The 14,010-nt window shown below is 38.1% G+C and overlaps 1 protein-coding gene across 18 annotated transcripts in view; it reads right to left on the bottom strand.

Moving 5' to 3' along the window:
- The window catches only part of LOC106878206 (uncharacterized protein KIAA0825), a 189,652-nt gene that overhangs the window by 84,444 nt on the left and 91,198 nt on the right, over window positions 1-14,010 (bottom strand). For all 18 annotated transcript variants that reach the window (XM_052970496.2, XM_052970494.2, XM_089357286.1 and 15 more), the window contains one exon: window positions 8,147-8,318. In XM_052970496.2, the coding sequence (XP_052826456.1) occupies window positions 8,147-8,318 (172 nt within the window). The remainder of the gene's footprint in view (window positions 1-8,146; window positions 8,319-14,010) is intronic.

Raw genomic sequence — 14,010 nt, forward strand, 5'->3', positions numbered from 1 at the left:
AAGATGAACTGAAGGCAAGGATTATGGCAGCATTCACCAAGTTAAACAAGTAGACCGTCCAGAAGAGTTGCAAGAGATTCCGAAGTCGTCTGAAGGCCATGGTTAAAGCCAATGGAGATTTTATTGAATAAATTTACTCTTTAGTATTTTAAGATATTTTTATGTAATTTTGGTAAATATATCTGTTAAAATGAGATGTCAGTGTTATTTTCATTTTTGCATAATTTAGACAACAGTTTATTCACCACACCTTGCATGTGTGTATGTGTGCATATATATATATATATACATATATATATATATATATATATATATATATATATATATATATATATAGAGAGAGAGAGAGAGAGAGAGAGAGAGAGAGAGAGAGAGAGAGAGAGAGAGAGAGAAAGAGAGAGAGAGACACACAGACAGACAGACAGAGCTACACATACACACACACATGTAGATATGTTCATATACACATACATGTACACATACATGTACACACACACACACACACGTATACACACACATGTGCATATACATGTACTGGTGCCAGCCAATAACTTAGGCTCCCTCAAAGTGACAAGTGAGTGAGAACCTCTCCAGTGCTGGCACATAAACTGTACCCAGTAAATCCTGTAAAGTAGTTGGTAAACTGACTAGAGAAGAATACATAGGATTCTTGAGGCCCTTTATTCAACTTCTCTGAAGTTAGTGCCACAAAAAATACACCTGGTGCACTCTGTAAAGTTTTTTAGCGACAGGAAAGGAATCCAATTGTAGAAACCAGAGCCAAATGACATGCACGAATAGCAGTCTGTGGAAACAGCAGTGACTCAGATCATGATTCAGATCATGATTGTCCAACCATGCCAGTTGCCATGGAAAGTGGACATAATGATGATGGTGGTGATAATGGTACCTGCGTGTGTGTGTGTGTGTGTGTGTGTGTGTGTGTATGCTTGTGCAAGTGTTTGTTTCTGTGTGTATTCACACTGACACCATTTGAGCACTGGTACATTTGTCTGTGTCTCCCATAAACAATATGTCCCATGGTTCAATAGTGGCAGTGTTTTAGTCTAAAGATCTGCAGGATAAAAAAATACCATATTTAGAAATTTAATAAAAAAAATTTTAAAAACCATCGTGGCTGACAACAAGAAAGGTATCCAGCTTCAGGATACTACCTCATTCAGTCTCTTCAAACACCAACTCAAGCCAGCACAGGTAAATGTGACTGAACATAAATGATGATGATGATAACAATGGTGGTTGTAATGATGATACTGATGCTGGTCATGATGATGGTGGTGGTGATGATGGTAATAGTGACGATGGTGATTGTGGTGATGATGATGATGGTAGTGATGATGATGATGGTAGTGATGATGATAATGATAGTCACAGTAGTGGCAGTGATGGTGGTGATGATAATAATGATTGGTGGTAATGATGATGATGATGACCTTAGATCAAATCAAGTGTTTCCTATTTTCTAAAACATTTCCAAAGGGCAAACTGATCTCTCACGGAAATATTAAACAATATTTATATAAAATCATATTAAAGGGAAAAAGTCAAAAGCTGAATATCTAAAGAGAGCAAGAAGAGGAAGATGTAAAAAAATGATGAGAAAAAGAAAGAATGGAATACGAAAGGATGGGGAAAAAAAGAGAGACAGTCAGAACTTAAGATGACTTATCTGATGGTGAAACTATTTAAACTGGAGTTGAAGATATAAATAAAGGCTTCTAATATATATAATTAACAGTATGATGGCAAGCTGGCAGAATCGTTAGCACACCAGGCTTAGTGGCATTTCGTCTGAGTTCAAATACCACTGAGGTTGACTGCCTTTCGATATCAGTTGATTACTGTGGTCAATCTAATCAACTTACCCCTCCTCTGGAACTGTTAGTTCTGTGTCAAAATTTGAAATCATTATTATTATTAAGGCAGTGTGCTGGTGGAATTGTTAACACACCAGATAAGACACTTAGCAGCATTTCATCTGTCTTTACGTTCTGAGTTCAAATGCTGCTGAGGTCCACTTTGCCTTTCATCCTTTCAGGGTCAATAAAATATGTACCAGTTGAGCACCAGGGTCAACATATTCGACTTACCCTCTGCCCTGAAATTGCTGGCTTTATGTCAAAATTTGAAATCACTATTATTATTAAGGCAATATACTCAACAAAATGTTTTGCAGCATTTTCTCTCTTTATGTCCTGAGTTCAAATGTCACTGAGGTCAACTTTGCCTTTCATCCTTTTAGGAGTCAATAAAATAAATATCAGTTGAACATTGAGGTCAATCTAATCAATCTATCTGTCCCCAAAAATTGCCAGTCTTGTGCCAAAACTTGAAAGTAACATACAAATCAACTGTTTATAACCATGTATCAGTAAAGATAGATTTTTGTTTGGCAAGCGGTTGCCAGTGGGTATGTGCTACTGATAGAACGCAAAGAGGCAGAAATGCACTCTAACATTCTCACCACCACTGCTAGTGATAATGTTTCTTTGTTATTTAACATTGTACATCTGTCTAGAAGAGATATATTCTCTGGATAAATACAGCAGTTAATTAGACTTTCTGTAGTATCTGTGTTAACTATCATACATAGATTGTTATCTGAAATTAATACTGCTTCTGTTGCACACAGCCATGAAACAACACATGCTTTTCTTTGAACTGTCTGTTCATCATCATCATCATCATCATCATCCTATAACATCCATTTTCCATGCTGCCATGGGTTGTACGGTTTGATCAAAGCTGGCAAGCTGGGGAGTTGTTCCAGGGTCCAGTCTGATTTGGCTTGGTTTCTATGGCTGGATATCCTTCCTAATGCCAACCACTTTACAGAATGATCTGGGTGCTTTCAATGTGGCACTACATGAGTGCTTTTATGTGGTACTGGCACGAGTGTTTTTACATGCCACCAGCACATGACTCTTGCAAGCCAATCCTCTTCACCAGGAAGAGTCACTTTAACACTTCTGATATAAAGCAGAGCTCTTCTTGAGTACTCCTTTTATTTTTCTCTGGAATTTTTCCCCTATCTGACCAAGAGCCATGCTCAAGACAACATTTCTATTCCTATTTAGCCATCTAAATTTGTTTACCAAGTATCAATCTAATATATTCACTGTGTACATCCAATTGATTTTTGTTGCTTTCTTCCTCCTTTTTTTTTTTCTATTCTTGGATTTGTCTACATATATATATATATATATATATATATATATATATATATATATATATATATATATATATGTATATATGTATTTATGTATGTATATATGTATTTATGTATGTATTTATACACACACACACACATAAAATCCAAATACAAGATGGATTAAACAGGTTTTATTACAAATCAATGCAATTGTTTCGAAGCATCAATACCAGCTGTTAATTAGTGAATGGCACATAAACTATAAACAATATTGTATTAATGATTTAATGGCAGTTGTACACATGTGCATCCTCGGGTCACCAGAGGATGTGTGTGTGTGTGTGTGTGTGTGTGTGTGGAACTGTCCAGCTAATGCTAGGAAGGGATATGGACATTAAATGATGGTAATGATATAATGAAGATTTTATTGTTAACGAGAATCAACTACTTAAACTAGAGTAAAATAACTAGACACAAATAATATATTCTTATAATCAACTCTCTCATACCCAATGATTGGTGAAGCAGCAGCAGCACTGTAGTTGACTGCTAATAAGGCAGAAATAATTACAGAGGCATCAAATTGCTGGACCAGTTGATGGAAGTTACAGAAGGAGTCATAGCTCAATTAATTAGGAAGGGAGTTAATGTAGATAAGACAGTTCAGATTTGTGCCAAGCAGGAGTATGACTGATGCTATATTCCTGGTTAGGCAACTGCAGGAGAAGCATTTAGCTATTAAGCTTTTGTCAACATGGATAAAGCCTTTGACAGGATCCCTGGCTCCCTTATCTGGCAATCAATGCAGAAGCTAGGAATAGATGAGTGGTTAGTGAGAGTAGTACAATCTATGCACAGGGATGCTGCCAGTAAAGTGAAGGTTGGCCATGAGTATAGCAATTAATTCAGTGTACAGGTAGGAGTTCACCAAGGATCAGTTCTCAGCCCCCTCTTGTTTATCTTAGTCTTCCAAGCCTTAACAGAGGAATTCAAGATCAGTTGTTCTGGGAACTCCTCTATGCTGATGAATTTGTTCTTATAGCTGAATCATTACCTAAACTAGAGAAGAAATTTCAGGTGTAGAAAAAAGGCTTGGAATTTAAGGGCCTCAGAGTTAGTTTAGCAAAAACCAAAGTCTAAATAAGTAGGAAAGCAAAAAAATCACAGGTCGCTTCTGAGAGATGGCCCTACTCGATATGTAAGAAGGTTGTTGGTAGAAACTCCTTATGCTGTACTCAGTGCAAGCTTTGGACACATAAGAGGTATAGTGGTATCACAGGAAGGTTAACAGAGAATATAGTCTTTGTGTGTGGCAAAGGTGCAGGTACAATAAGCACTAAAAATGTGCAGACAGTAGGCTCCTTCAAATGCTCGGTGGGATCATTAGAAGTAGTAGATAGTTTCTATTATCTAGGAGACCAAGTTAGCAGTGTAGTTTTGAAAGTGTAGTTGTTACGATAAGAACAGGTTGGGAAAAGTTCAGAGCTTCTACCTTTGTTGGGAACTAAGGGCCTCTCTCTCAGAAAGAAAGGCAGATTGTGTGATGCCTGTGTACATACAGCTATGTGACATGGCAGTGAAATATAGGCTTTGACTACTGAAGACTTGTGAAGGCTTGAAAGAAATGAAGCTGGCATGCTCCGCTGGATGGGTAATGTCAGTGTGCATGTACAACAGAGTGTAAATGGTTTAAGAGGAAAACCGGGTATAAGAGGATTCAGATGTTGTGTGCAAGGGAGAAGACTGTGCTGGTTTCGTCACGTGATGCATATGGATGAGGATAGCTGTGTAAAGAAGTACTGAACTCTAATTGTGGAGAGTACCTGTGGAAGGGGCAGACGCAGGAAGTCGTGGGATGAAATGGTGAGAAAGGATCTTCGGACGCTGGGCCTCCCTGAGAAAATGACAAGGGACTGGGAGATGTGATAATTTACTGTACTTGATAAAACATGTCAAGCTAAGTAAAATCACTGCCTTCCACACATGCAAGCTTGTCCTTTCAGGTACCAGTGTCACATGGAAAGCACCATGCGGGTGCCCTGTAAATGCACCCATGCCAGTGCTACATAAATACACCCATGCTGGTGGCATGTAAAAAACACCCAGCACACTCTGTAAAGTGGTTGGCTTTTGGAAGGGCAACCAGCCATAGAAACCATGCCACAACAGACAATTGAAGTCTGGATAGCTCCCTGCTAGCCAGCTTCATGTCAAACCAGCCAAACCCTGCTGGCATGGAGAGCAGATATTAAATGATGATGATGATGATAATGATGGTGATGATGATTGTAGGGTAGGTGTGAGAAGCTGAATAATCCCAGCCAGTATTAATATAAAACCAGTAGAATATTTGAGTTTGATATGGCCAGTTTTAAATATTCAAGGGTTAATGCAAAAAAAAAAAAAAGCCATTAATTTAGATTCTACCCCTGTAAGATGAATATCAACATTAACATAAATCAAAATGTAATCGACATTTTTATCGAAATCTGTAGTTTCTAAAAGTATCAGGAGATTAACACAGAAAAGGTACTACTGGAATTTGAGAGTTAATAAATCTCACAAAATCTGAAAAAGGCAGAACAAGTAGATTCTTGATAAAATAATACCCAAGACCAAACACAAAATTTCGAATAAACTTACAGTGACTGATTAGTCCAATTGTATTACCTAACTAAACAAATACTAAGTTTCTCCAATTTGATATAAATGATAATTATGCTCCTGTTACACAACCATAAGTTCAGGCTGTAGAATTACTCTAAGACAATCATCAACATAGAAGAATTTGAAATTATAATTAAATTACAAACTAGAAAACTAAATTAACTTTGACTTTATGGATGAAAAAGAAAATCATTTAGCACAGCTTTTGATGTGAGTTTAGAAGCTAATGACTCAGCTAAAGTTACTGAGCTAAATGGGCTGTACTTGCTACGTAAATTAAAGGAAAAATTTCTTATAATTCTGAGAGGATTATATCAAGATAACAGATTTCTGGCACTAATGAATAGTAACATTTCATCTAAATAATAGTTTCTTTTATTCTTACCATAAACCAACATGTGGAGGCGCAATGGCCCAGTGGTTAGGGCAGCAGACACGCGGTCATAGGATCGTGGTTTTGATTCCCAGACCAGGCTTTGTGAGTGTTTATTGAGCGAAAACACCTAAAGCTACACGAAGCTCTGGCAGGGGATGGTGGCGAACTCTGCTGTACTCTTTCACCACAACTTTCTCTCACTCTTTCATCCTATTTCTGTTGTGCCTGTAATTCAAAGGGTCAGCCTTGTCACACTGTGTCATGCTGAATATCCCCAAGAACTACATTAAGGGTACACGTGTCTGTGGAGTGCTCAGCCACTTACATGTTAATTTCATGAGCAGGCTGTTCCGTTGATCGGATCAACTGGAACCCACAACGTCATAAGCGACGGAGTGCCAACAAAAACAAACCAACATTGAGATAGTCAAACCAAACTAGAACTATTTACAAAAAAATTAGTTAAGAATAGATCACCAACACTTTCCTGTAAAGTGGCTGACATTTGGAAGGGCGTCCAGCTGTAAAAACCATGCCAAACCTAACTTCACCTGCGCTGGTGCCACATAAAAAGCACTCAGTTCATTCTGTGGGGTGTTTGCCTTAAAAACCATGCCGAAACAGACACTGAATCCTGGTGCAGTCTTCTGCTTGGATAGCTCCAGTCAAACCATCCAACCCATGCCAGCATGGAAAGCGGATGTTAAATGATGAAGATGATTTCATATAATGAAACCTTAGTTAATAGCAGTTTTAAAAATAAAATATCACACGTTACATCAACCAGTAGAGCTAGAAATACTAGAAATAGATCGAGAATAATTTGTTGATATATAATCCTCTTCACAATTCAGAAATAACAACCAAGAGGTTTTTCTTTACTTAATAAGCATTTTCCTCATTACCACAAATAATACTATCTTTTTATGGTAAAAACTGTTAAACTATCCTACTTAACCACACTTAATCTAGTAAAAAAGCACAACTTCTTCCAACATAGCTAAGTTAAATCAAAATAGATCTATCCATAATAGTAACTGCAATTGTACCAGCACACATCCTCTCAACTCAAATTTCTTAGATAAGGAGCCAACAAGTGTTCAGTCATTGAATCTATCCAATTCACTTCCACTTTGTTTTCCTTTTCTTCCTCTCTTCCCTCCCATTTGCTATTCATTTTATTCTTCATTATCATCAGTGTTATCAATAGTAACTGCTTGTAACTTTTCTCATGAGGTTGGAAACAACATTATCTATGTATTTATAACTTCACTTCAAAGTATGTTTATAAAAATCTGTTCATTGTATTAATCTGATATAAGATTATTACGATGTTGATGTAGCTAACCATATTGGTTAAAAAAATATATTAAACTACATGGTGATGATGATGATGATGATGATGATGGTGATGGTGATGGTGGTGGTCATCATTTAATGTCTACCTTTTTCATGCACGCATGGGTCAAGCAGAATTTCTTAAAGCAGATTTTCTAAAGCTGGACGCCACTCCTGTTACCAACCCTCAGCTGTTTCCAAGCAAAGTAATATTTCCCCATGGCTAGATATGTTTTTCCCAGAAGACTGGCAACGAACAACATTGCTTGTATGACAGTGATGCTTATTTATAATCATCCCATGTTGTCAAAACAAGAGTACACACACACACACATACACACACACATACACACACACACACACACACACACACACACACACACACACACACACACACACACACACAATATATGTATGACAAGCATCTTTTTTACTTTCCAGCTACCAAATTCACTTACATGGCTTTAGATAGCTCAGGCTACAGTAGAAGACACTTGCTTGAGGTGTAATGCAGTGGACTGAAACCCAAGGCAATATGGTTGGGAAATCAGATAACAGGAGATTAACCATTAAAGAGTAGGACTTTTACTTACGACATGTTGCAAAATTTTGAGGATGTCATCCATGTCTAGGTCATAGCAAGAACTCTTCTCTAAAACATGAGAGTTTATCATGTATTTCAGAGAATCTTGAGGAGAATTCAGACATTTTGTACCAGGCAGTTTGTTCGTATAGGTGATAACAGCTTGTAAGCATTCGTCGAGTCTACAAGATAGAAAAAATAAACAGTTACTTCAAGAAATTCAGAAAGGAAAAAAATTCTGGAAAAAATACATGCATTAACTTTTCCTTTTGGTCCTCATCACAAAAATATATGACCTTCATAACAAGTCAAAAGAAACTGGTATTGTCATTTTAGGGTCAAAAAATTTTTCAGCCTCCAACAATTACAAGCATTCTGCAAAACAAATGTGAGGGTCATAACTGATTATTGCTCCCATATTTAGGATGTTACTACTGCAACACATACAGATATTCTAGATTGTATTCAGAAAAGAGGCACTTGAATGATTGGCATAAAAATCACTCACAGACATACTCTATCCTCAAGCAGATAAGCATGCTGCCTCCTCTCTCTGCTATTTCTACAGCTATACCACTACTTAGTGACCACAGCACCTTCAAGCTGGCTGATTTTGTACCTCTTCCACTCACTTTTCGTCCTCTCATCAACCCCCAGGCACTGCGTCTAACCACTATTCTCATTCCTTCCTCCTCAGAGCATCATCCCTTTGGAATCTCCTCTTTGCTTGTGCTTTCCTGCAGATGTCAACTTGCAAAAGTTTAAAACTTAAGCATTTAGATTACTCTGTCAAATTTAATGCTTATTTATTTATCTTGTTTTGAATTATCATGCATAATTTCATAGATTAGACATTTCAATACTATGATTGTTTATTTTTAGAATGACACTGTAGAGTAGGTGTGAGAAACCAAATCTGACCAGTTGACTATAAAACAGGTAGAATATGTGGGCCAGATACGGCTAGTTAAAATGCTAAAGGGCTAAACAGAACATTTTTTTGTTGTTGGCACTCCGTCGCTTATGACGTCGACGGTTCCAGTTGATCCGATCAACGGAACAGCCTGCTCGTGAAATTAACGTGCAAGTGGCTGAGCACTCCACAGACACGTGTACCCTTAACTTAGTTCTCGGGGATATTCAGCATGACAGAGTGTGACAAGGCTGGCCCTTTGAATTACAGGTACAACAGAAACAAGAAGAAAGAGTGAGAGAAAGTTGTGGTGGAAGAGTACAGCAGGATTCGTCACCATCCCCTGCCGGAGCCTCGTGGAGCTTTAGGTGTTTTCGCTCAATAAACACACACAACGCCCGGTCTGGGAATCGAAACCGCAATCTTATGACCGCGAGTCCGCTGCCCTAACCACTGGGCCATTGCGCCTCCACAAACAGAACATTAACCCTTTTGATACCAACATACCTAATGCACATGACCTCTTTCTGGTTCTGATATTTACTTCTTATTTTGAACTAATCTAAATCAAAGCCTTCCATTAAAATTTCATGTTTACTGATGTTTCAAACCCCAGTTTAATAATAACCAAAAGATTGTTTTTACTAAATTCGTGCAATATTTTCAAAATTAGCTGAAACAAAGGCAGTGTATTTCAAGAGAAATATGGTAACAAAAGTGTTAAAGTGATCTAAATAAAAATCTTTCCATCAAAATTTCATGTTAATTTCTGTTCCAAACATCATCTTGATAATGACAACTATTTAACTAAATTCTTCATCACTTCCAAATAAATTGAAACAAATGCAGTACACTTAAACAGTAATATAGTAAAGAAAAGGGTTAAAAGCATAACTTGCCAGTCTCAGAGAGCCTGCAAAAGCTACAGGTAATGCCTCATTCTCCAGACCCAGCAAATACAAAAGAAAAGAAAATACCAACTAGAATCAGAGATCAAAATAACAAGAAGCAGATAGCTATGTATTAGTGAATCACTGCCAGCCATATTTTCATGATTCCACACATTTCCCACAAGTCAAATCCATAACCTTTCCTCTGAATACAATAGCTATCTGACCATGTTTATCATTATTACAAATTCTGTCCAAGAAGAGAGCAAAATCCAACATTTTACCAGGTGGGAAAAAGAAAACAGAAAAATACAGTATTGAATTAATTATAAATATAGGAAATCTGGCTTCCTTGAAATGACTATGTGATTGAGATGCTTGCTTCCCAACTACATGGTTTCAGGTTCAGTTCCACTGCATGGTACTTTGAGCAAGTGTCTTCTATTATAATCCCAGGACAACCAAAGCCTTGTGAGTAGGTTTGGGAGATGGAAACTGAAAGACACATAGGCATGGTGTGTAGTAAGAAGCTTGCTTCCCAACCACATGGTTCCAGGTTCAGTCCTACTGCATGACACCATGGGCAAGTGTCTTCTACTATAGACTCAGGCCAACCAAAGCCTTATAACTAAATTTGGTAGACAGAAAACCGAAAGAAATTTGTCATATCATCATCATTTAAAGTCTGCTTCTATGCTGGCATGGGTTGGACAGTTTGACTGAAAACTGGTAAGCCAAGGGCTGCACCAAGTTCCTACCTAATTTGGCAAGGTTTCTATGGTTGGATGCCCTTCCTAACGCCAACCACTCAGACAGTGTAGTGAGTACTTTTTACATGCTACTGGCACAGGTGCCATTGACCTGACACAGGCATCAGCCATGACTATGGTCTCAATCGGCTTGACAGGTCAATACAAGCACAGTGTATTACCAAGAGTCTTGGTCACCTGTCACTGCCTCCATGAGGCCCAACACTCAAATGGTGCTTTTACATGTCACCGGCACAGTTTGTCAGTCAGACTGCACTGGCATCGGCCATGACCACGATTCCTCTCAGTTCAACAGGTCTTCACAAGCACAGCATATCACCCAATGATTGAAAGTTGCTTTTAATGGGCCACTTACGCGACTGGCATCAGCCACGACTACAATCTCACTTGGCTTGATGGGTCTTCTCAAGCATGGAATACCTCCAAAGGTCTTGGTTGCTTGTCATTGCCTCTGTGAGGCCCAATGTTCGAAGGTCATGCTTCACCACCTCATCCCATGTCTTCCTGGGTCTACCTCTTCCACAGGTCCTCTCCACCATTAAAGTGCAACACTTTTTCACACAGCTGTCTTCATCCATACGCATCACATGACCATACCAACACAATCGTCTCTCTTGTACACTACAATCTGATGCCTCTTATGCCCAACTTTTCTCTCAGGACACTTACACGCTATCATGCACGCACACTGACATTACACATCTAGCAGAGCATTATTTCTTACAAGCTTCTTACTAGCTTCATTTCTTTCAAGCCTACACATGTCTTCAGTCATCACAGCCCATGTTTCACTGCCATGTACCATGGCTGTTCGCACACATGCATCATACAGTTTGCCTTTCACCCTGAGCAAGAGGCCCTTTGTTACCAGCAGAGATAGGAGCTCTCTGAACTTTGCCCAGCTTATTCTTATTCTAGCAGCTACACTCTCGGAGCATCCACTCCCACTACTGACTTGTTGACCTCGGTAACGGAAGCTATCAACTACTTCCCACTGTATGGCATATTGAACAAGTGTCTTCTACTATAGCCCCAGGCTGACCAAAGCTTTGTAAGTGGATTTGGTAGACAGATAGCAAAAGCCTCTGTGTGTGTGTGTGTGTGTGTGTGTGTGTGTGTGTGTGTATGTGTGTGTGTATGTGCATGTGCGTGCGCACATGCACACATTCAGGTGAAAATGTTTGTCTCCTTGTCTTGGTATCATCCGCCAGTTCCAAAATAATTTTCACTGTCATACAAGCAATGTCATTCATTTCTATGGGGAAATATTACCTTGCTTAGAAGTAGGTGAGGGTTGGAGACAGAAAGAGCATCTGCCTATGCAAAACGTTCTTCAATAAATTCTGTCCAACCCATGCAAGTATGGAGAAGTGGATGTTAAAATGATGATGAGAATTTAAAAAGTCAACGAATGAACCTGTATGTGGTCACTTGAATTGCTAGAAATAGCAGGCAATTTTCCTTTAAATCATGCTCCCCAAAATCACAAAAATGGATGTATTGGATAATGTAGTTCTGGAATCTCTGCATAGTGAAATAAGATGGGATGGTCATGGCTGCAATACAGTGTATGTACGCGTGTACTTTTATCATAGGACTGCTAGAGTAGGGCTGACTTGGAGCTGAACAACAGCAATATAGTTGCATACACACTCAACAATATATATATATATACATATATGTATATATATATATATATATATATATATATATATATATATATATATATATAATTGCAGCGTAGAAGGTGCTGCAATTGTTTTCGTTCCAGCACACGATCTCAGATCAGGTCACTTGCTATGCAAGTGCATCTCCGTAATATATATATATATATAAATATATATATATACATAGAGAGAGAGAGGGGGGAAAACAGACAGCAGACAGATAGAGATAGACAGAGTGTATGTGTGAAAGAAAGAAAGGAAGAAAAAAGAAAGAAAGAGAGAAAGAAGGAGAAACAGTTATATTCCTGTCACTTGATGAAGTTATTGGCCTTTAAAGGTCAAATGTTTCAAAAACAACTTGAAAACCCACAGTTCAAGCAATGAGTTTTACATAACATTTCATGTGAAAGGCTACTGAATAACATTTCTAGAAAGTTATCCAAAACCTCAGTACTTTCATGCCATAAATTAATGGCTAGAAACATCTTCAAAGAACTCTTTGATTCCTGCAAAATAACCAAAAAAAAATAATAAATAAATAGATGCAAACACGGCTGCGTGATAAGAAGCTTGCTTCCCAGCTAAATGGTTATGGGTTCACTCCCACTGTGTGGCACCTTGGGCAAGTGTCTTCTATAGCTTCAAGCCAACCAAAGCTTTGTTAGTGGATTTGGTAGAAAGAAACCGTACGTACGTACGTACGTACGTGTGTGTGTGTGTGTGTGTGTCTTTGTCCCCCACCACTGTTTGACAAAATAGTTCCTACCAAGGTGGTGCCACAGTATGGCTGCAGTCAAATGACTAAAACAAGTAAAAGATAAAAGAAATAAAAGAAAGATGGCATGAAAGTACTGAGGTTATTGATAACTTTCTAGAAATGTTATTCAGTAGCCTTTCACATGAAATGTTATGTAAAACTCATTGCTTGAACTGTGGGTTTTCAAGTTGTTTTTGAAACAGTGAATTATCAATTTGTTGTACCACCAGACTCATTTCAATTTCATATTCTGTCTTGGAATTAATCTTATGATGAGCTAGACTCTGGGTGCATGAGTGAGCATGGATCATCATCACACTCATCATCATTTTAATATCCACTTCTCTATACTTTCATGGCTTAGGAGGAATTTATTGGGGTAGATTTTCTCAGGCCAAATCCCCTTCTTGTCGCTAACCCTCACCTGCTTCCAAGCAAAGTTATATTCTGTGAAGGCCTGACCAGAGAGGTTTTCAGAAATACTGGAAATGAATGACACTGCTTGTATGACAGTGATGTTCATTTACAACTGTCATGCAATGTCAAAAGAAGACACAAATATGTATATATATGCAAATATCATAGACTCTCCCGTTGTTAGATGAAAAGTTAACATGGAATCTTTAAAAAATCTCCCCAGTGAAGTTAACAAAGAACTTACTAGATCTACAAACTAAACTAAAATTAACTTATATTTTATTATTAGAAAATTAAATTAATTAGAACTACCAGTGAAGTCATTCTTTTGCTTTTTCAAATACACCTAACGGTACCAAAGATTTCATACATTTTCCAACCTTGGGCAAGTGTCTTCTACTATAGCCTCAGGCCGACCAAAGCCTTGTGAGTGGATTTGGTAGAAGGAAACTGAAAGAAG

Source organism: Octopus bimaculoides, chromosome 9, assembly GCF_046866305.1.
Source record: "Octopus bimaculoides isolate indiv1 chromosome 9, ASM4686630v1, whole genome shotgun sequence".
NCBI lineage: Eukaryota > Metazoa > Mollusca > Cephalopoda > Octopoda > Octopodidae > Octopus > Octopus bimaculoides.